Here is a 23,327-nt window from a genome sequence, read left to right as displayed (position 1 = left end):
GTTATTAAGCAGTAAGCAGAACAGAGTTTAGTTACAGCAGGGTACCGCCAAAGGGTGTAAATAATTGATCCTGATAGAAATGCATCCACAGTCTATTGCTACTACGTACGTAACTTCCACACTCGCTTATAGACGACAGGTAAAAACTTGCACTGTGATTTCAGTTTTGTTGTTGAATTCAGTGCTATTCATTAAAAAAATATTTAATCAACAGTATATATTTACGGAGCCCCTGACATGACATGCAGGAAAAAAGTAGTAGGCTAAATCGTGCGCACGATTAACTATTTCGTTCCCTCAATTTACTAAAACGTGCGCACGATTTACTATTTCGTTCCCTTGATTTACTAAAACGTGTACACAATTTACTATTTTGTTCCGTCGATTTTTAAATCATTAGCCTACTATTTAGTAAATTTTTGTAGCCTACTATTTAGTAGCCTACTATTTAGTGCGCACGATTTAGTAAATCGAGGGAATGAATTAGTAAGCCGCGCGCATGATTTAGTAAATTGATTTAATTTTTTTTTCTTGCATGTCATGTGCGGGGCTCCGTATATATTAGACACTTTAATTGAAAATAAATGTCATTTAATTTATATTAGATCTTAAAGGGTTAGTTCCCCCCAAAATGAAATTATCTCATGATTTACTCACCCTCAAGCCATCCTAGTTGTATATGACTTTCTTCTTTCACACGAATACAATCGGAGTTATATTAAATAATATCCTGACTCTTCCAAGCTTTATAATGGCAGTAAATAGATGAGATTTTGAAGCCCAAAAAAGTGCAACCATCCATCATAAAAGATAACCACACAGCTCCGGGGGGTTAACAAAGGCGTTCTGAAGCGATGCGTTTGTGTAAGAAAAATATCCAAACTTAAAACTTTGAAAACTAAAACAGACGGCCGTATGCATCGATTTACAGCGAAAGAGTGAACTCTGACCCGACGCATGACGTATTGACAAATGCGGAAACGCAGAGGAGAGAGCGAAAAAAAAAAAAAAAAAAAAGAAAAGAAAAAAAAAAAACACCGTCACGAATTAGAAGTCTAAAATGAACATTTTTAGAGAGAAATTTAAAGAGAAGAGGAGCTTGAGTTTGTTGCCCAGCCCTATTTGTTTGAACAGCGAGAGGCATCTAAGCTTACGATACTCCTACATCACGTCAGGGGTTACGCTTTTGGTGTTTTTAAAGTTTTAAATATGGAATTTTTTCTTACACAAACGCATCGCTCCACTTCAGAAGGCTTTTATTAACCCCCCGGAGCCAGGACATTATTTAATATAACTCAGATTGTATTCGTCTGAAAGAAGAAAGTCATATACGTACACCTAGGATGGCTTGAGGGTGAGTAAATTATGGGGTAATTTTCATTTTTGGGTGAACTATCCCTTTAAATCATTATAGCCAATAGAAATTTTCACATTGAAACTTTAAATTAATTATTTTTAAGGAATGTTTTAAAGGAATACAAATCTTTGAGACTGATTAAACGCCTTAAAAAAAACAAAAAAACAAGCGTTATCATGCAAACAGAGGGTGAGTAAACGCACTTCCCTTTTCCCTGTTTCTCTCTCCCTCCAGCTCAGTCTGGTGAACTGTAAGCATATTGTTTTTGACATAACAAGAACTTTCTCTTTGAGGGAACAGCAGAAAGAAACAGGAAAGAGGAAGTTCTGCTATGTGTACAGATTAATTAGCTCTTAATGGAGACTAGACAGAATTCAAAATGCTCCGTTTGAGATTGTGGATATCTTCGTACATGTTGCACTGCAGCGGAGGCGTCCCATGTTCCCATGGGTCAGAAGAGTGGAATCACAGGAGCGTCTCTAGCTGTTGTTATGACAGCGGGCAGATTGCTTTTATTAATTATGCCTTCATTGGTTGCTCACTAATGCAGACTGATTGTTATGGCCCAAACAAAAGGCTCATTAAGCAGGTGGTTTTTTGATAAACTTTTCGCAATTTGGCCGAAGCCTGTGATTCACTATTGAATTTAATGTCTGTGTGCGTGTCCACATCTTTTTGTGTGTATGACAAAATGAGGCAGAAGACCCTGGTCCATTATCGTCCATTTTGCCGAGCCGCCAGTCATTAGCAGTGACTATTGTTGATTTCCTTTCTGCGAACACACTGCGAGAGAGAGAGAGAGAGAGAGAGAGAGCTCTTTACCTTCATGAACAAGGTTATTCTAAGAAATCATCAACTTTCTGCCTATGCTTCAGTGATTTTAAAGGATTAGTTCAACCACAAGTGAAAATGCTGTCATTATTTACTTACCCTCATGTCCTTCAAAATCAGTATGATTTTGATGAATTATACTGGCTACTCTTTTACAAATAGTTGCAATGAATGGGAACTGAAGCTTCAAACAGGACCTAAAAGCACCATAAATTATTATAAAATAGCCTATTGCTGAAGAGTTATATAGACTATTTCAAGTCTTCTGAAACCACATTATCACAATATTCATGAACAAATCTTTCAGACCTGTTTTGTGAACTGGATTAACCAATTCATTGGAAAGATGTTGAAAACATGAGAAAAACATGAGAATGAAATTGCATTCAGACCTGATTAACCAATTCATGTTCATAAGATCTGACTCAAAAGAATGATTAAATCTCAAAGAGTCAAGAGTGTAATTGAATAATGGCTCACATTTTGGTCAGTTTCTGATACAAAGCTGTCATAATGTTTTAGAAGATTTGAAATAGGGGTTAAATTCAGGTTGATTGACAGTCAACCTGAATTCACCCCCTATTCATATGGACTACTTTTGTGATACTTTTATCGTGCTTTTGCATCTTTTTGAAGCTTGAAAGCCACCAAAATGCATTGTAATTGCATGGAAAAGAGCGACCAGTACAATTCTTCCACAGAAGAAAGAAACTCATGCAGGTTTAGAAGGACATGAGGGTGAGTAATTGATGACAGATTTGACATTTTCAGTGATCTATTTCATTAAAGCCATTCTGATCTGATAATCCTAAACACATGTATTTGTTTACTGAACAGAAGGTACTTTAATACCATAACCATCACTCAGACAAGCTTTTGAAATCCAGGGCCAGATTGTTAACATGCACAGGCTAAATTTCGGTCTTAAAATAGTTTACACTCATTTATTTCAGTCATTTGTGACAGACACCTTCAGCTTTAGGCTGCCATGTACCAGATGTTTCCAGTGCGTAAGGTCTTAATCAGATTGCTTCATATCCATCTGTCATCCGCCACATCTCCTCCTTTGGACCCTGATTGGCACAAAGTTCATCTGGATGAATCGCTAGCTTGTACTAAACATATCAGCCTCTAGCAATTAGATACGGTGGTTGCTAACCAGACACAAGGAAAAACTCATCAGTCATAATTCTTCCTCAGAATGTCTGTTGTCTTAAAGGGACAGTGCACCCAAAAATAAAAAAATCTGTCATTTACTTCTCATCCTCATATCCTTCTTCCATGCATATTGGTGTGTTATATGGAAAATAACAGAGTAAAAAACGTGTTTCTTCATTTGAGCTACACAAAAGAAAGAAAGTCATATGGGTTTGAAACAACATGAGGGGTGAGTAAACAATAGCTCCATTTACATGGACCCTACACTCTAAAAAATGCTGGGTTAAAAACAACCCAATTTGGGTTGAAAATGGACAAACCCAGCGATTGGGTTGTTTTAGCCCAGCAGTTGGGTTAAATGTTTGTCCAACGTGCTGAGCAGTTTTATTTAACTCAACTATTGTTTAAAAATGACTATGGCTGGCTTAAAATGAACCCAAAATAGGTTGGGAAAAATATCAAACACATAATTACTAGAGGCAACAATAATAATCAAAAGGTAAACATTTATTAATAAGCATTTTAATAAATGTTTATTGTTTAATTATTATTCATTAAACTAAATGATCATTTATATTAATAAATGTTAATTTCCAACATATTTTGGGTTCATTTTAAGCAAGCAATACAGTAATTTTTAAACAATAGTTGAGTTAAATAAAACTACCCAACAGGTTGGGCAAACATAACCCAACCGCTGCGTTAAAACAACCCATTTGCTGGGTTAAAACAATTGATTGTTTTTAATCCAGCATTTTTTAGAGTGTAATAATCAGTTTGTAGTCAGACTAGTAGCACAGTCAGAATAAAAGTCACATATAACCACTCAGAATGAATTGGCCAAATCCGATTGAAATTTCATTTGGATTGTAAGGGGTGGTAAGGGCTTTTCTAATCCGTTTGATAGGATACGTAAACACTTGATCAGACTGAAAAAAAATGAAACTAGAAAGTTCTGTGCATCTGCAATGACAGAGAAATTCTACTTCCAGTCATCGTCTGTGAAGTGGTGCAGGACAACATCCCACCAGTCCTTTGCTTCGGACTCTCATCCATATTCGATGCCTTGTTTTGTGTGCGGAAAAGGGCGTTTTTACTGCTTGATGAATATATAAGCTGCACGGCACAAAGCTTCATGTGCTTGTTGTAATCAGGACCTGAAACAGATAAATATCAAGTCTGTTTTTAAAACAAAAAAAAGAAGCAGTGACAGGATGGTTGGTATGTACCAACAGTGGGAAACTATATATTCATGTAGTGTGCACATGTCAAAAGATCAATTCCGATTTGAAAATTGTGACATAAACCGCACATCAATTATTTTATTTATACTGTTTTAAAGTCATGCGCCCTCTAGCTGGCGTAAAAATAATGACAGTGTCGTGTTGCATCTGTCGTCACGAAATGACGTATGACCGTCATTACCAATCAAAATGCGTGTTCATTTAAATGCAATGTGTAGACTTTTTACACGGTCCCTTACCCACCATTTGTCCTATTTCCATTTAGCAAAACTCATTTTTTTATTAACGACTACACCTACCCCAACCCTACACCTACCCTTAGTGATTAATAGTGCATATACACTTTATGAGCACATGCATTCCCTGGGATCAATATGATTGCATATTGTTGTATATTGCAATGCTCTACCAATTGAGCTTCGCGAAAATTAAAGTGTCCTGTTGTCGATAGGGGCGCAACTTTAGTAACGCTCCTATAGGTCGTGTTTCAAGGAAGTGACAAACGATCTATATGGGCATATTGGTTGGAGGACATGTTGACTTTATTTAGTGGTCATGGGGCCCTATCATACACCCGGAGCAATGTGGCGCCAGGTGCGACGCAAGTGTTTTTTGCTAGTTTCAGCCCGACGCAGTTATCATTTTCATGTCCTTGGCCACGTTGTTTAAATAGCAAATACATTTGTGACCGTTTGTGCACCCATGGGCGTGCTGTTCTGAAAATGAGGTGTGTTGAGGCGCATTGTTGACGCGTTGCTATTTTGAGGCAACTGAAATAGACTACGCTGAAACCTGAAATTACAGCTGAAACCTGGTCTAAAGTCAATGGCGCAATTTTTTTTTGTTGTTATTTAAAGGGCGCATTAGTAATATGCGTCTATAGGTGGGTGCAGAACGCGCGTACACTGCTTATTACACACACAGGGAAGCACAGCAGCACACAAATATTAAAAATAAAAGGATTCCTCTCTGGAGAAGCGTTCAGTCTTTCCGCTTGCAAATTCCGCCATGTCAATAGCGAATCCGCCATGGCGCGAGCGCAACTGGCTTTTAAAAGGAATGGGAGATGACACTCTGATTGGTTTATTACACGTTATGCCCAAAACACACCCACTACTTATTAAGAGACTAGGCATAACCCTTTTAGACCATTTTCCCGTCATTAAACTAGCAAAAGTGGATTCGGACATGCCCTAAGGGCACTTGCGCCCTGCGCTTTAGACCATGCGCTTAGATCATTAAAATAGGGCCCAACGTTCGGATTCATCAATCGGAATGATTTTATTCTGATTGGAAAGAATGAGTCCATGTAAACGTAGCTAATGACAGATGTTGCTCTGTTGGTTTAAAAGGTATACACATTTTGAGAAAGATACACACTTTGCAAGACATGCAAGCAAGATTATGCTTGCATTGTTCTGCTGAAAACTCGGGTGACTTTCCTCACCAAGCAGAAATCCGTCAGGTCCCGGCCTCTTTTGTTTTGCGTAATCTTTGAAGTGCATTATGCTAATGCAAAAAGCAGGTACCCACATGAGGGTGTCGAGCCCCCGTTAGTGATACATGGCTCATTTTGAGTTGTAATCTTAATGAGCAAGTCACTGATTTAATCCTCGGTTTTGCTCAGAGAAGCTTGTCTAGCTGTGTTCTGCTTATACAAACCTGCCTTGTAAGGCAACTGTCACGCGTTTTGGCATTTCCACGGTTTGTAGAGCCCAGGGCCCTGCTCACCTTTCTCTCTGTCTGTCTATCTATAAATCACTTCCTGTCTATTTGTCTCTCTCTCTCTCTCTGTCTCTATTCCAACTAATCCAATGACACTTTCCTGGCTCTGGCTGCATTTTTGTTGCCATCTCTAGAGACCATTTAACAGAAAAGTGTGAATGTTTTTTATGGCTGGCTGCATCGCGCAGATCTGTATGTGTACTAAAGCGAGATAATGAAAAAGGTGAGTAACGTTTAATGGCGCAGTCCTCCCTGTCAATCACAAGCTCATTGTGTTGAAAATGACAATGTGGGTGGACATCCTGAACTATTCCCAATTTAATCACCGTGATTTCCAGAACATAATTGCACTGGATGTCTTCATCCTTGTGAAACAAGGTATTTGATGTTCAGTAGGACAGAAATATCACAAATGAAATCTGTTTTTAGTTTCATTTCTCTCTCCTAAATCACATGGAGAGGCAAACTGCTGAGGTTTTCTGCCCCTCAGATTGTTCTCCTTGTGTCTGTCTCAATAATGCCTTAAACTGTGCTCATATTTGCCAAGTCAGAGATCTCATCAAACTCTTCAGAGAAAAAATTATGTGAGATTTGCTAACCACATAGTTTTATAGATATATTTATAATGGATAGAATTGTAAATAAATTATATTTATATGTATGAATTATTATTTGGAAAATATTACTTTGTTAAATCATCTAATTTCTCTGAACTTTTCACCCTCTTGTGGTCCCCTGGTTGTATCCGGACCCCATTTTGAAAACCCTTAATCTAACAATACTATCTTGAACTGGTTTGTTATTATGAAGAAAAGTCTTTTCTCCCTAACTTTTCCTCTTTATTGTGTCTTTTCTCTTTAGATTCCCACGGCATGGACCTTTTCGCAGTGGCGGTGCATGAGTTTGGCCATGCCATAGGGCTCGCACACACCTCTGCCATTGAGTCCATCATGCGCCCTTACTACCAGGGGCCAGTGGGCGACCCGCTCAAGTACAACCTCCCGTACGAAGACAAGGTCCGTGTCTGGCAGCTTTACGGTAAGAACATCCACCCCTTGGTCACGTCTGGTTTCTTTCTTTCCTCCCGTAATTCCTCCCTCTCCATCAGCTAACTGAAAACAGGCACTCTGGCAGACTGTGTGAGATCCTCAATCAAACATGGACACCCTGCTATCGCTGTTTGAATATCAGATGCCTTGGCATCGTTGGAGAAGCAAAAAGTGACAAGTAGCAACAACTCGAAGGCACAGTCTCTCTGCAAGACATACAGACAGATAGATGCTGTAATCTGTCAACAGTAAACACACAAGGATGACACTAAGAATGAGTTGTGCCTGCTGATAGCACTGTTACATGTGCTGTCTGTGTCTCTTTAGCGCCCTAGTATGCACTAAAAGAACTAGAATTGGGTAATGCTGCATATAAGCCTGCTAACTCAATTTGCACCATCATTTCTGTTCTTGTGGGTCCATCTGAGTGTTTACATATAAATGACGCAGCCATTGTTCATTTTTATACAGTTTTCTGTTTTAGTCCTAATTCAAAAATGTAGTCAATATTTCATCGTCATATGTATTGTACACTGTAAATGCGAATAAGCTGGCAAAACTCAAAAAAATTGAATAACATCACTTTTTTTTAAGTTAAGAAATGTAAAGTTTAAGTAAGCAGAACTGGCAGATTTAAATTTTGTACTTATACATTTTAATTGCTCTTAAATTTGGGGGGAAGGTAATTCATACATTTAACTTAAAATTATATATCTCAACTTATATTTTTAGCAGTGGAAATTTAGCTAGCTATAACTAGCTAATTCAGCAAATGCTAATTGGTGACACAATGCTTTGATAACATTAGCATAACATAGCAATTGTACGGCAAAAGTACGGCAATATAGATCTTTTATCATATACCTTTTCTCAAACTAAACTCATGCTCCACTCGTCACCATGATGGTAACCCCCCACATGACAGAAACTCTTCTAAATTGGGATAGCAAAGCATTAAACACTACTAAATCCCCTACTTATCATTAATCTTGCACTTAGTTTGAGCATTTATTCTCCCTTTCGAGTGTCATGGCCAAGCATGCTGGGAAATAGAAATCCCTGCCCAGTTTCAGGTACATTGAAGTTTATCTAAATTAAAAGAAACAAGTTCATAAAACTCAAAACAATGAAACAATTCAGATTACTTCAAATGTGTCAGTTTCGCAAATTAAAAAGAAAAAGAAAGTTCTAAATACTCATAAAAGTCAATTTGATTGAATTAATTTGTTTAATTTGAGTTTGCCCTACTCAAACCAATTCATTATTTTGAGTGTTAGGGTTTACAGTCAATTTTATTTTGATTAAAAATTATTTATTAAAGTAAAAATAAAAACATTTAGTGTAAAAATAAGAGTGCAAGAAAGTGAGATGAGTGTGCAAAAAATATTATTATATTATATTATATTATACATGTCAACATTTGAAAACCTGTTCCTGAAAAAAACATTACGAGTGTTGTGTGCTATTAATGTTGTTAATTCCTTACTCCGTGTCTACACCAGATGCGACTTTTTCCGCATCGTATCGCAGCGCGCCGCAAAAAGCTGTTTACACTGAACGTGACAAATCGACCGTTGCAAAGCACTTGGACTACGTCAGAAATAGAACGGGGAATCCGTTTACTGTGGGAAATTTGACACGTCGCGCCGCGCTGCACCGCTTGTGTCCAGTGTAGACACAGTGTTGTGCTTTAGTTATTTATTGTCCGTGTTTTAGTGAGTAATTACAGAAAGAGCGCATTCACAACATGACTTACACATTCAGACGTAAATGGGTTTCAGCAGTTCTCTGCTTTTCCTCCATCCCTCCCCACTCACATTACCTTGTTTTTAGCTGAAGTGCCCACTGTAATTTGCAGTGATTGGCACTGCATGCCCCCTCTGCAGGCTGCCCTTTTGTGTGATCCCACCAGGCAAATAACAGGCCCTAAACGAGGGGCGCAGAGAGCAGAAGTGATTTGGTTTGTATAGGGGCACTATTGATTTAATTACATGGCTGTGTTGATCCAGACTAGGAGCACAGGGATTAATTGGTCGTCACCCTAATTTGGACCCTGCTAATCAACATGCAGAATGCCGCAGGCAAACAAGCATGGTGGGAAGCAAAGAGATAGAGGATATTTAGGGATAGGGATGGAAAGATCAAGATTGGCTCAAGCAAATAGTGCCAGGAGCTCTGGAACTCAAGTAGATGAACATGGGCCAAGCATTTAATAAATGAGCACACATACCCAGACTGAAATAGCAATCCTTTTTCCCAATGAATTAATGGACTTCATGTTCTGTTGAGATTTACTTTTCACTGTCTTTATTTTTGAGGGCCAGAGACCCCTGTGATGGAGGCTACGAATAAAAATAATAATAACAGTATTTTGTAATTAACCTCTTATTTTACATTCAAATTCTTTTCTCATGAGAAAAAGAACCAGTAATCTTAGTGCTAACTTGTGTGTTTCAGAAAAGATCTCAATAATGCCTCAAGCTGTGCTCATACATTTCAATATGAACTGAACTAAACATTCTCCAAAGACCAATTTATCTGAGCTATGCTGTCCACATCGATTTTTTAGCTCAATAGTTTTACTGCATATCAACAGTTGATTTACAAAAAGAGTCTCATTTGTGTCTTCTTTTTAAGATAAATATCTGATACAAATTTAATAAGAGACATAACTGATAACTAAGAAAATAAGTCTTAATTTCATAATCGTTATTTTATTTTTAAATTATTTCCTTTTTTAATATAAATGTTCCTCTGATCAAGTCAAAATTATTGAACCCTCTTTTGTACAAATAAGTTAAATGCTTATTTGTGAGGTCAATTTTACCACAGCGCAAAAAAAAAAAAAAAAAAAAGTACAATGTGAACAAATCCAAATGAAGTTCAAATGCAAAAGCCTCTAAACGCCACCTTGTTCAAATATGAGATAATGATATTAAGCTCTCCGCACATAGTAAACGTTCATCAAGTACTTGTTCATCAAATACTTGGTTTGTTTGCACAAACCGCTAAACGCCACTTCTCTTTGTCAGCAAAAGCCTCTAAGTCCACAGAAGAACCAATCGGAAGATGCGAATCCAATCATATGATTTCAAGATGAATGACGGAGTGCGCATGAATTACCGAGCTGCAAGTTTTTATCATGTTTTGTCCATCGTTACAGTGGCAATGACAGGATTTTGCATGTAGCAAGTAAACAGTGTTCCTTGTGCTTCTGTAAAACTGACAGAAACGAACATTTTACTTTGTCTAGTTGTCCAAAGAAGTGGAAAAACACACGCATGGACTTTTTGGTTGCATGGACTGGTTTTGCAGCAAAAGACAAATTTGTTAAATACCAATTAATTGACTAAAGTGACACTTTTAAAAATAAGGCATTTCAATAACTGACTAACAACCTTTTCATTGCCATTAAAATGAAATTACTGAACGTAAACATACTGTAGGAGCCTGGTAAAAAATAAAAAAAAAATGCTCATTCAAAAGAAAAGATGTCAGATGGACTTAGAGGTTTTTGCAATGGAACTCTTCAAATAGACAGTCGGCAGTTGTGTGCTTCTGAGCATCAACCAGACACAAAATATGTATATTGTACATATGTTTTTGAGCTATTAAAAGGGGTCCCCAAGCAGAACATGAGGGTTAAAAGTTAAAGTGATAGCATACTTTTGTAAATAAATACTTTTTTTTTTTTTTTTTTTTTAAACAAAGATAGATTAAACTTGTGCATTTTGTTGGTTGTTGAACTTTTTGCACATTATTACTCATACATTTTTAAAACTCCTTTTTGGTTGTTATATCTATAGTAATTACTTGGGTGTAACAGGGTTTGTCAAAAAGTCAAGAATGCATTTAGAGTGTGTGTTTCTCTCAGGTGTGTGGCATTTTTATGCTTTTGCACAAGTTTATCTCGTCTTGTGTTTTGTCAGGTGTTCGGGACTCTGTATCGCACACGCCGCAGACAGATGACCCCTCTCAAACAGCCGAACCTCCTGTCCTGCTTGACCTCCCCATAAACAGATCCACAATGCCGTGAGTCAACAAGCACACATCCACAAAATCCACATTCCTCTGGTCAGCATGTCTTGAATATTTTGAATTGCAGAGGTAGTGGTCCATTTAGGAGGAGAGTATGTATGGACTTCATAATGCACCCACAACCACACTCAGCCCTGCTGAAGCAAATGCCAGAATGACACAAATTATAGACTCAATTCCGGACTCCAAGTAAGCAAGCATTTAGCTTCTGCGAGAGCAGCCTGCACCTCTCTATTTTTCCCTCTCTCCATCTTCACGGCTGACTCGTGAGACAGGTAGATTTAGTTTGACAAAGGTCAGTAATATATTCCTCTCAGAGAGCTCAGCTAATAAGCTGTGAATGAAGATCTTTGTTAATAAAGTGTCTGGCGAGTTCCCGCTCACAAAAGCAGCTCTGTCACGGTAATTGCTCCATCATTAGCATCCCAGCCACGTCAAAGTGCTAAGTCAGTCATTAGCCGAGGGGATAACGCATTCAGAGATTTTGTTGCAAGCAGGTGATAACATCTTCTTTGATTTGCCCAATCTTAAACCAAGCACATAAAGACTGGTTGCACATAGCCATAGCTAGCCAAAAATATTCCTTTACAGACTTACGATAAAATATGTAAGGGCTAGTGCTTTAAAAAAGCACCGGTGGCTTGTGCTGACTCTAAACTGGATATTTAAAGGTGATCTATGTAAAAAAAATTTGACTGTACTAAAGCATAAAAATACCATATGTTTGCAGAGATGTAGTAAGTTTCTTGTTTCTCCAAAAAACAATTATTCTACTTTTAAATGTGCGTTCCATGTCAGAATGTCTATTTTTGTTTTGGTCTGTGTGATCCCAGCCACTGCCAGTTTACCCAATAGTATTTCGACACTCTGGGTTGCCAGTTGGCAGAAAACACAGCGATGGAAGCCAGCAAAAAAACTGGGACAGAGATCGCAAATTCTACCTGACCTAAAATGCCTTGGCAATAAAAACAGTGCAAACGTATACATTAGCTGAACTTATACTGTAAGGCTCATCGCTTTCCATTGTCAATTACACTCATTTCTGTTGTATGTCCTCAATCTGGCACCCTGAGTGAGCATTGAGTCTGAGAGGGAGGGGGCGGGGAAACAACTCTCTCCAATATTTTGAATTTGGACTGCAGTACCCACTTCAACTGCTAGCAGTCAATGTCACATACTGCACCTTTAAATGGTAGCGGAAGTGTTAAATGTCTTAAGATAAATAAAGGCACATGTGTTAGCTCTGGTATTTTATTTTGTTTTGACTGAATACTTGGCAACTTTTCAATGGCCGTCAATGGAGAAAGATGCAGCCAGATGTTGTAGTTACGATATCTACCAGTAGGGACTAACTAGCTAAACCTTGACCCCTCAGATACAGTTGTGGTCAGAATTATTGGCACCCTTGGTAAATATAATCAAATAAGGCTGTGAAAATATATCTGCATTGTTTATTCTTTTGATCTTTCATTAAAAAAATCACAAAAATCTAAACTTTTATTGAAGTAAAACTAATTAATGTGGGGGGAAATTCACATTATGAAATAAATGTTTTTCTATAATACACATTGGCCACAATTATTGGTACCTCTAGAAATTCGTATGAGTAAAATATATCTGAAGTATATTCCCCTTCATATTTACAGTTTTTAGCACATCACGGTGAGTAGGAACATGAAATTGTCCAGCCATGACTTCCTGTTTCGCAAGTGTATAAATATGAGGAAACACAAAGGCCAAATTTCCTTAATCATCCATCATCACACTGAGTAAAACCAAAGAATATAGTTCTGAGGTGCAGCGAAAGACTGTTGAGCTTCACAAAATAGAAAGTGGCTGTAAGAAAAAAAGCTAAAGCTTTGAAAATTTCCATTTTCAACATCATGGCAATTAAGAAGTTCCAATCAACAGGAAATGTTACAAATCTACATAGAAGAGGATGTGTGTCTATATTGTCTTAATGCAAGGCAAGAAGAAGAGTTTGAGTGGCCAAAGACTGTTCAAGGATCACAACTGGAGAATTGTGGAAAATAGTTGAGTTATGAGGTCAGAAAGCCTCAAAAAATATATCAAAAAGCACCTACATCAACACAAGTTGTTTGGGAGGGTTTCAAGAAAAATCCTCTGCTCTCATCCAAAAACAAACTCCAGCATATTCAGCTGGTGCGCACAGGGATAAAAATTACCCCCTGTCCACGGTTAAATATACTGCTGGATCTTTAATGTTGTGGGCCTATTTTTCTGCTGGAGGTCCTGGATATCTTGTTCAGATACAAGGCATCATGGATTCTATCAAATACTAACAGATAAAAAATTGAAACCTGACCGCTTCTGCTAGAAATCTGATAATGGGCCGTGGTTGGATCTTCCATCAGGACAATGATCCAAAACAAACATCAAAACCAACACAAAAATGGGTCACTGAGCACAAAATGAAGCTTCTGCCATGGCCATGCCCAGTCCCCTGACCTGAACCCTGTAGAAAACTAAAGAGGAGAGTGTATCATTTGAAAGGTTAGATTTTTTTATGAATTTTTCAAATAAAAGGTCAAAAAGATTAACAATGCAAATTTGATTTTCGCAGCCTTCTTTGTTCATACTTACCAAGGGTGCCAATAATTCTGACCACGGCTGTATAGGCAAAATGTTTGACTCTGGATCATATCATTATTTAAAATTATGCTGCCGTGAAATGATTCCACAATGCACTGAAGCTGCATGACCACCTTAGGATGTGCATAAATTTTAAATAATTCCATCTATAATCAATGATTCACTCATGTAGAAACACAAATACTTCTACTAGTGAAAGTCTTGTGCTCTACCTTCACACTCCTTGCAAAGTTTATCCATTTCTTTTTTCTTTGTACTTTCTCATAGACCTGCCCGCGACGCCCCTGACCGATGCACTAGCCACTTTGATGCTGTTGCCCAGATTCGAGGGGAGGCTTTCTTTTTCAAAGGTAAGAACACTCAGTAGTCCAGGGTGAAATGAATAAATATTAACAATCGACGATGTATGAGGTTATACATCCTTTTGTGTGTATAAACTACAAAACATCTGTTTAAAAAAAAAAAAAAAACTAGACTTAATCTGTCTTGTTTTCTAATATTTTTACATTGTTAAAATAAAATCAATTTAATAGAATGCATAATTGCAGGAGATATTATAACTAAAATTAATGGTAAGATATTCCGACTCGTTGTCATGTGATATATCTTGAATTTGAGGTTGTTTTTTGAACTTCAGTTTCATTTTCTTACCTGGTTAGAATTAGTAGAGTTAATTATTAAAACAGGGAAGAAAAATTTGCAAATGGGGTAAGAAGAAAAACAATTCAAGATATATTATCTTTAGTATTTTATTATACTATCTAATTCTATTTGATTTGATTTAAAAAATAAATAAAATATTAAATAAATGTTTGCTTCTTAAGTAAATGTATCTTGTTGTAAGTATTTTATAAATATTGATAAATTATTTTTTGCATTATCAGGCTTGTTATTTTAGTATTTTCAGTTTATTTTTGTTTTCTGTTTATTTATTCTATTTTTTCAACATTTTATTTCTGTTAGTTGACAACACTTTGTTTTAAGTTATTCATCTAATATGTTATTCATCTAATATTTATTTATTTATTTTTTACTGTCTGCATTTTGATACATTATCATTTGCATGTTGTATTTGTTTGGCTGGTTCTGCCAGCTGGGCACCCTCCTACCCACTGCCCTCGGGCATGCAAGCATTCCTTGCTTTATTAACCAATGTCCCTTATACATCATGTGATAGCACATAATTACACCATAAGCTTACATAAACACACAAATAATAACACATTCTTACTGTCAAACCTCTCATCAGGGAAGTATTTTTGGCGTCTGACACGTGAAAAGCACCTGGTGTCGTTAAGGCCAGCTCAGATCCATCGCTTCTGGAGAGGCCTGCCTGCCAACCTGGACAGTGTGGATGCTGTATATGAGAGACCTGGAGACCATAGGATAGTGTTCTTTAAAGGTAAATGCCTGGATTATTAAATTGATTTAATATAACCTTTTAGTATAACCTGTTTATAAACATGCTACAGATATGAATGGTAGCTGAAGTGATGCAGCTTATTTCAGAGATGTAAACATTTTCCAAAATATAACATTTCCAGAATATACCTTTAATAAATGCATGGTTGCAAATTAAACATCCAAATTTACTGATTTAAATTAACTTTTTTCCAAACATAATTTTTAAGGGGTTCTATGTTGATCATTAATAATGTTGATGATTGCATCTTAAAGGTAGGGTAGGCAATTTTTGTTATTCTGGTTGAAACTCTCTTCACATCCTGATAGCAATCAATAATAGAAGTGGTCTCAACATTAAAAAAAAATACATATATCTTCTCAGGAACTCTCAGGACCAAAAAATTTTCGTCCAATCATTGCATTCTACTTTGAAATGTACGTTCCATGTCAGAATGTCTGTTTTTGTTTTGGTCTGTGTTATCCCGCCCACTGCCAATTTACCCAGTAGTATTTTGACACCCCGGGTTGCCGGCGTATTGCGGCAAGCAAATTAACTCGGTCAGAAATCGCAGATTCTACCTGACCCAAAAAGCCTCAGCAATTAAAACAGTGCAAACGTATACATTAGCTAAACAACTTAATTGCGCTTGTCCCTGTTGTGTGTCCTCAATCTGACAAACTTTGAGGAGGATAAGGGCGGGGGAAACAACTCTCTCCAATATTTTGAATTTGGACCGCAGTATCCATTTTCACTGCTAGCAGTCAATAATGTTGAAGTTTTGTGGTTACCATTGTGCTAAAGAGTCCTCATAGGTAGATTGTGGTGGCTACATGAAGGTATACAGCACACTGACTATGCTAGCTGTTAATTGTAACTGAAATAGATAGAAAAGAACAGATAGAAATAGCAACCATTCAAAACACCTTAGCATTATGGTGGTGTTTTGTGCAACACATTTCCTTCTGAAAATGTCCAATCTACTATGCTTGTTGCTTTTGGCAGTCCGTAATATGTGGTAATTCCACAGTTAGAGATCAAGAACATCTTTCAAAAGCTCTTTAAAATGATTTTTTTTTTTTTTTGTGGTTTTTTTTTGTGCAATATTTCAAAAAGACCCTCTGATTGTATAGTTAATTCCAGACATTTTATGCTAAATGCTCCCTAGAGCATAAACACTCATTCTTACGAAAATTTGATTGGAATTTAATGCTTTCTAGTTATGTAAATGTCATTTTTAATAAGAGTTGGACTATAAAGTGAACAATGTCCTTCAAAGATACAACACGAGTGTTTTGAAGTTCAAAAGCATGAAGGTAAAAAAGAAATGTGGTATATTTAGAGCATTTAAATGCATTTCACAGCAGGTCTGTGTTTTCTAATCTGGTCTTCTGGTAAAGAAAGCCTTTACCATTTTCCCACTTCACAATAAGTTCTTCTCACTTCTTTAGGAGGGAAATATTGGGTGTTCAAGGACAATAACGTTGAAGAGGGCTACCCACGACCTGTCAGTGATTTTGGGCTGCCCGCGGAAGGAGTGGATGCAGTTTTTGTTTGGCTGCACAATGAGAAGACCTACTTCTTCAAGGACAGCCGTTACTGGCGCTACGATGACCATCTGCGTCGCATGGACCTCGGCTACCCAAAAGACACAGCGCTGTGGAAAGGGATCCCATCTCAACTGGATGATGCCATGCGGTGGTCTGACAGTAAGTGTGGTGAATCGTATTATGTCTCTTGAACAACAAGGCGCGCTATAGAGTGGTGCGGTATGACGTCAGAACCCGGAAGACTAATTCGCCACTGGTTCCTTTGAGATTTTCCTATGGGGTTTTATAATAGGGTTTTTCAATTTATGAGTAAAATAAAGTCTGTGTTAAACATAACTTGATGATACTTTGATGTTTTGCTCTATTTGAAATTAAAAATAGACACTCTGGAATAATTAAATTAACCACTTTCCTTCTAAAATTCAAATGGATGCTAATATTATCTTCCATCATGTGCAATACATATCTAGTAACATCTCAAAAATGACTCTTTAAAGCTTTATACGTCATTTAAAAGGGACTGTGTACAGTTGTACAGCCCAATCAACCTTGGAAGAAATGGTTTTATTTGGGTGGAGAGGATGTTAGCCGTGCAGGTGTTTTGATTGTGTGGTTGTCATAGCAGCAGTTTTGAGGTCTATGTGAGCAGAATGGAAAACGGGGCATAATGTCCTGTCATGCCTAATGCACAGCATTGTGTCTAATGCACAGTGAGTTCCTTGTGGTGTCCTCAAGGATGAAGACCAGTCAATTGCAATTCTGTGGATCAAATAAAGCATGTGTTCAATAAAAGCAAAGCTTGCAAATGCATCTTTCTGAGCACTTTCGTTTAAAAACACACACAGCTACTTTTTTGTCTCACGCATTTATACTAAGGCTAATGTTATTGCATGAAATCATTCAAAATGTTGAACACAGTTATTCAATTTGACCGTACAATGTCAGCAAATCTAAATATGCAAAATGTTTGACAGGTAGAAAGCCTATTTCTGATGTGAAAGAAATACAGTCCACGCCCCCTTTTTTCTTTTTGCAGAGTTTGATGGTCACATAGATGAGTATGATTTATCAGGATACATATTTCAGTGATATCTGTTAGGACATTTTATGTGTGGTATTCCAACAAAGTAATTACTTGCAGCCCCTGTAATTAGCATTAAAGCATTTTGAACATTTTTGAAATGTCACCCACAAGTGAAACATCCCATCATTTGTATGAATGTGAAGGTCAGTTATTTTGCATATTATGCTAAATGTTAGCCTATAAAGACATGCAGGTGAACACTTTTGATCATTGTGTCACTCACTTCTCGCTTTTTTTTTCCTTATCTCATGGCAAATGTATAAAATGGCAAGTTAGGGGCCATTAGGGTGCATTTCTTTTTTTTTTACCTTTTGTTTGCGCTGTTTTATCCCCCCTAAGAAATCATCTTTGCAGTTTTGCATATTGTTAATTCACTTTCAATCACAGTTTAAGGCCCATTTACATCAAGGATGATAACTATAACAATAAAAATATAGTTCAAAATATTGTTTTAAATATAAAAGAATAGCAGAGTCCACACCACAACTATAATGATAACTGCACCGAAAAATTATATTATTTTTTCCAGCTGATGAATGATAAAAACATTGACAGCCAATCAGAATCCATTCTGTTTTAAAAACCTCAAGCATTTAAAGAGGCAGAAGTCAAAACTGCAACGCACTTAGAATAAACAGAACAATATCATTGTCTGCTGTAGTGTTATCAAAAGTACCAACTTCGATACCAAGTCGATACTGAAATTTAAAAAATGTGACGCTTTGAGCGGATTCATAAACACCTCTGATTGGCCATTGTGTTGACACATTCATCAGATATGTCTGCGATTGGCTACAATGATCAACGCACGGAAGCATTTGAAAGCACACGGAAGTTTTTGAAAGCGGGAGCAACATGTTTTTGAAGTGTTGATCATTGTAGCCAATCACATACTGTATATGTTGAGTGCGTGAACACATTGGCCAATCAGAGGTGTTTACGAATCCACTCAACAGTGTTCAAAGTGTCACATTTTTAAAATTTCAGTATTGACTTGGTATTGAAGTTGGTACTTTTGACAACAGTAGTCCGCTGGTGTGGACACTAATATAGTGATCATTATAGTTGTCTTTATAGTTATTGTTCTTGGTGTGAACAGACCTTTAGGCTCGACTTGACACACCAGATCTTCTTCCTTGCAGTAGCGGTTCTGTATAGGCAGAATGAGGGGCAGAAAAGTTGTCTCATCAGGTGTTGTCCTCTGAGGCTTTGCTAGCCCCACAGGAATAAGGAGTGACAACAGGCCACACTCTAAAGTGACAGTCCCCGGCCTCCTCAGGGGGGAGGAACTATCAGCCTGAGGAGGTGCTGGCAACAGTATCCTGTTCAAATAGACAGCACTGAAGGCCAAGATATTTATTCAGATTTATTCAGATATTCAGATATTTAGCAGAATATCTGAGCTGCTCTCTTCATTATAATAAAAAGTGGATGGGGACCAGGCACTGTCGAGCTCCCAAAAGGAAAAAAAAAAAAGCAATCCGTATGAATCTATGCACTCTTCTAAAATCATCTGAAAGTTTTATAAGGAAAAGACCAAATATTGAGTCATTATTCAGTATATTACTTTAAAATCTTGCTTGGTTTCATTGTATAGACAAAAGTGGCTTGGACATGTTTTTCATGAAAAGAAATGTATGCAAGTTTTGAAATACATGAGAGTGAATAAATCATTGTTTTTTTTTGTTGTTGTTGTTGAACTAGCTCTTTAAAAATGAGATTATGCAAACATTATTAATAATTTTTATTTGAATAGACACATATGTATAAATGTCAGTTACAATCAGTTAATTAAGGAATTTCCCAACTTTTTTGTCAGTCTTTTGACCTAAGATATTTACTTTAAATATTTATGCCCTGAGATTTTAAGTTAATATTTCAATAAATTAATAATGCATTTGAATGTACATGGTTCTCAGATGTTGTTGACATGCAGGTAAATAAATGTATAAAATATTTCATCTTTTATTTTGATTGTTTTCATTTAAATAATTTATTTTAATTTTACATTTTTATGATTTAATTAATTATTAGCTTTTTATCAACTCACAAACCCCCTGCAATTACCTCAGTTAACTGAGTTTGTTCATTGTTATGAGTTTCTTAATCAGTCAGATACTTTCATTTTTATGTTTTTTTTTTTGTTTGTTTGTTTTTGTTGTTTTTTTTGTTTTTTTGTTTTTTTTTTATTTTAATTATTTTATTCCTATATTTATTATCTTTTTTTTTATCAGCCAATCTTAAAGGGGACCTGTTATGCTCCTTTTCACAAGATGCAATATAAGTCTCTGGTGTCCCCAGAATGTGTCTATGAATTTTCAGCTCAAAATACCCCACAGATCTTTTATTATAGCTTGTCAAATTTGCACCTATTTGGGTGTGAGCAAAAACTTGCTTTTTTGCTCATGAGCTGCTGCTCCTGGCCCCTTTTCCAGAAGAGGATTAGAAGAGCTTTAACAGCTCGTGCTTCAACAACAACAAAACTGGAGAATCTCACGCAGCCAGAATGTCAGAAATTGTCAGTAACGTTGTTCAGCCTTACATGTTCGAACCGAAGTTGGACACTGAGGAAGAGACTTACAACTTTTAGAATGCAACTGAATGTTTCTGAATGATTAGTGGATACATTTATGTAGTTGATATGATTGATTGATTAAATTGTTGATGTAAATTGATTTATTTAACTCATCGACCTGCATGTACCATCATGTTAATCTTTTGTGCAAATCCAGCATTGAACTGACAGTCCGGTGTAAAATGATTTGCGCAAATATATCCCTTTACCAACTTTAATTCAGCACATTTCCTTCATAAATGAAATTCAACCACAGTGTCCTCAGTGGCTCAGATGCCAGGAGAGACTGTTTATGATTTATGGAGATTATAAAAAAAAGGAGTGGGTGGATTTTTACCATTATAGGCTGCATGTTTACAAACACTCTGGACACATCTGTGTTCAAACAACTTATAAAAGTGAATTTTGCAAAATAGGTCCCCTTTAAACAGACCACCTGTTCAGAGACTACAGTGTGAAAAGACATTCTACAGTATTACTGGGGGTCAAGCCCTCCAAGGCTGAAATCCTAGAATCGCTCCGGCAGGAAACAGAGTTGACAAAAGCCATACAGAGGGAAAAGTGAAATCATAATGATCTATATACTAGATGAAAGCAGGTCTGGAAAAATCCATTCTACGCATCAACCTGTATTTTATTTCCTTGTATTTCCGCTCTCTCTACTCAGGTGCATCATATTTCTTCAAGGGAAAGGAGTACTGGCGCGTGGCGGGCAGCGATATGGAGGTCGAAGCAGGTTATCCGCGTCCCATCGGCAAGGACTGGCTGGTGTGCACAGAAATGCAGTCGGACTCCCCGGAGATGCAGAACAACTCGAACACGAGGCTTCACGGACAGCACCACGCAGATCATGCAGAAAATGGCTACGAGGTTTGTTCTTGCACTTCGGACTCAGCCTCCCCGCTGGGGACGCGACTGACCCTCTCGCCCGCCTGGGTGTTAGCGCCACTCTGGACGCTCGCTCTCGCTCTCTCCTCTGCTCCTCTCTGATAAGGGCAGAGCCACAGGCCTGTACTCAAAAAGACTCAAGGAGCAGAACATACAGCAGCCTGTGGGTGAAGAGAGCGATGAGAGGCTCTGAAAAAGCCTTTCGCCAGCGCCGGACTGATGGAACGGACTCAGCACTTCAATCAAGAGAGAGATTGGATCACTTTTTTTTTTTTTTTTTTGGTTGATGCTTTTTGTTGTCTTTTTTTTTTTTTTCTGGAAACTGGAAATTCTGTTATTATTATTATTATTAGTGATGCTTGCTATTGCCAACTCAACTCCATGTATTAAACTTCAGCACATAATTTATGTCACACCTTATGTCGCACAACTTCACCTGGCAGACAATAAAACAAGCAAAAAAAAAAAGTCCTGCAGGAGGGATATGAGCCATATTTAGGACCCAAAATATCAGATACTTGGAATACATCCACAAGAAACCCTAGCAACCACATAGCAAAAGTCTAAACGTCCATCGTGGCAGCGTGTTTTGCACGGGCAAGCATCACTAACATTTTTATTAGAAAAAGTGAAAATATATTCTTTTTATTTTTTTATTAGTTGTATTCAAAATGTAATGTGATGATTTTGTTTCAGAATTTCAAGAGATACAGTAACCAGCTTTCTGAGGCGTTTCCAGAGCCGGTAATAGTAATGATGATAATGATAATAATGATAGCGATAGTAGTAATATTGCTGATATTGGGAAGGTGGCAGAAATCTTACGAATAGGGCTTCCTGCTGGCTGCAGTTCAGAGGCATCATGGGATACCATGAGTCAAACCTTAACCTTCCCTCGCTCCAAGTGCTTTAAGAATCCAGTCACTCGTTTTTATTGGCACTTTTTCTGCTAAAAGCATAATCCTTTACTTATTCTACGGGTTTCTTATTGTAACCGTCTCTTCCTTGTCCCCTCTGATCCACCTGTTCCCAGTGTCTTAGCATCTTTTTCTTAATATTCTGCCTTGTTCTAAGCAATTATATTTACTCTCATCTTCAATACTGACTGTTTTAGTAATATACACCACATCACTCTAAAGCAATGACAGTTACTGATTGCAGTAGACTGTATTTTTGTAATAAACACCACTTTTGTTTAGTTCAAGGTCATGCATGATGCTGGATTCACAATGCCTGGATCACCACAGCTAGAAACATTTCACAGCTTTGTTTAAATAGTTATTTTTGTCTTCTTACAGTCTTTCCAACAGTTTTCCCGGTCAGAGAGAGCAGGGGACATTATGAGAAAATACTTAGACTGGGAGGATGTTTAACTCATACTGGAGTGCACTCTGATCATATATGGAAAGAAATGATTATATACTATATATAAATACATATACATATATATTTAAGGTAAAAACTTCTACGGCAGTTGCAAAAAAAACAATGTACATTCTGAGCTGTCTTTTATAAGGTGAAATATTTTTGTAGAAAAATAAATAAGTATAAGTAAGCTTGTGTGATGACTGCCGTAATTTCATGACACGACTCTAGTCTAAATGCGAGCTCCACGCGGCTTTTCCCCCACAGACATGACAGCTGCTGTCACACGACGGCGGGAACCGCATCGCACCGCTGTTTTATGCACCACATTCACCCAGCGATACCAAAATAACATCACGCCACCAATCAGAATTTCACTTAGCGTTCAGAACTCTGTTGGTTCTTGTTTGTTTGTGTGGAGACATAGTATATGTATTCTGCTGTAACT

At 37.3% G+C, this 23,327-nt stretch overlaps 1 protein-coding gene across 1 annotated transcript in view; it reads left to right on the top strand.

Moving 5' to 3' along the window:
* mmp17a (matrix metallopeptidase 17a) overlaps positions 1–23,069 on the top strand; it is an 85,101-nt gene extending 62,032 nt beyond the window's left edge. The window contains exons 5-10 of the mRNA XM_051878693.1: positions 7,177–7,353; positions 11,294–11,396; positions 14,283–14,365; positions 15,265–15,417; positions 16,869–17,126; positions 21,294–23,069. Coding sequence (XP_051734653.1) covers positions 7,177–7,353; positions 11,294–11,396; positions 14,283–14,365; positions 15,265–15,417; positions 16,869–17,126; positions 21,294–21,616 — 1,097 coding nt within the window. The 3' untranslated portion in view covers positions 21,617–23,069. The remainder of the gene's footprint in view (positions 1–7,176; positions 7,354–11,293; positions 11,397–14,282; positions 14,366–15,264; positions 15,418–16,868; positions 17,127–21,293) is intronic.
* The last annotated feature ends 258 nt before the right edge of the window (positions 23,070–23,327 follow it).

The sequence above is a fragment of the Ctenopharyngodon idella genome, chromosome 21 (genome assembly GCF_019924925.1).
Source record: "Ctenopharyngodon idella isolate HZGC_01 chromosome 21, HZGC01, whole genome shotgun sequence".
NCBI lineage: Eukaryota > Metazoa > Chordata > Actinopteri > Cypriniformes > Xenocyprididae > Ctenopharyngodon > Ctenopharyngodon idella.
The sequence above is the reverse complement of the archived record's forward strand: the minus strand, read 5'-3'. Positions and strand labels throughout refer to the sequence as shown.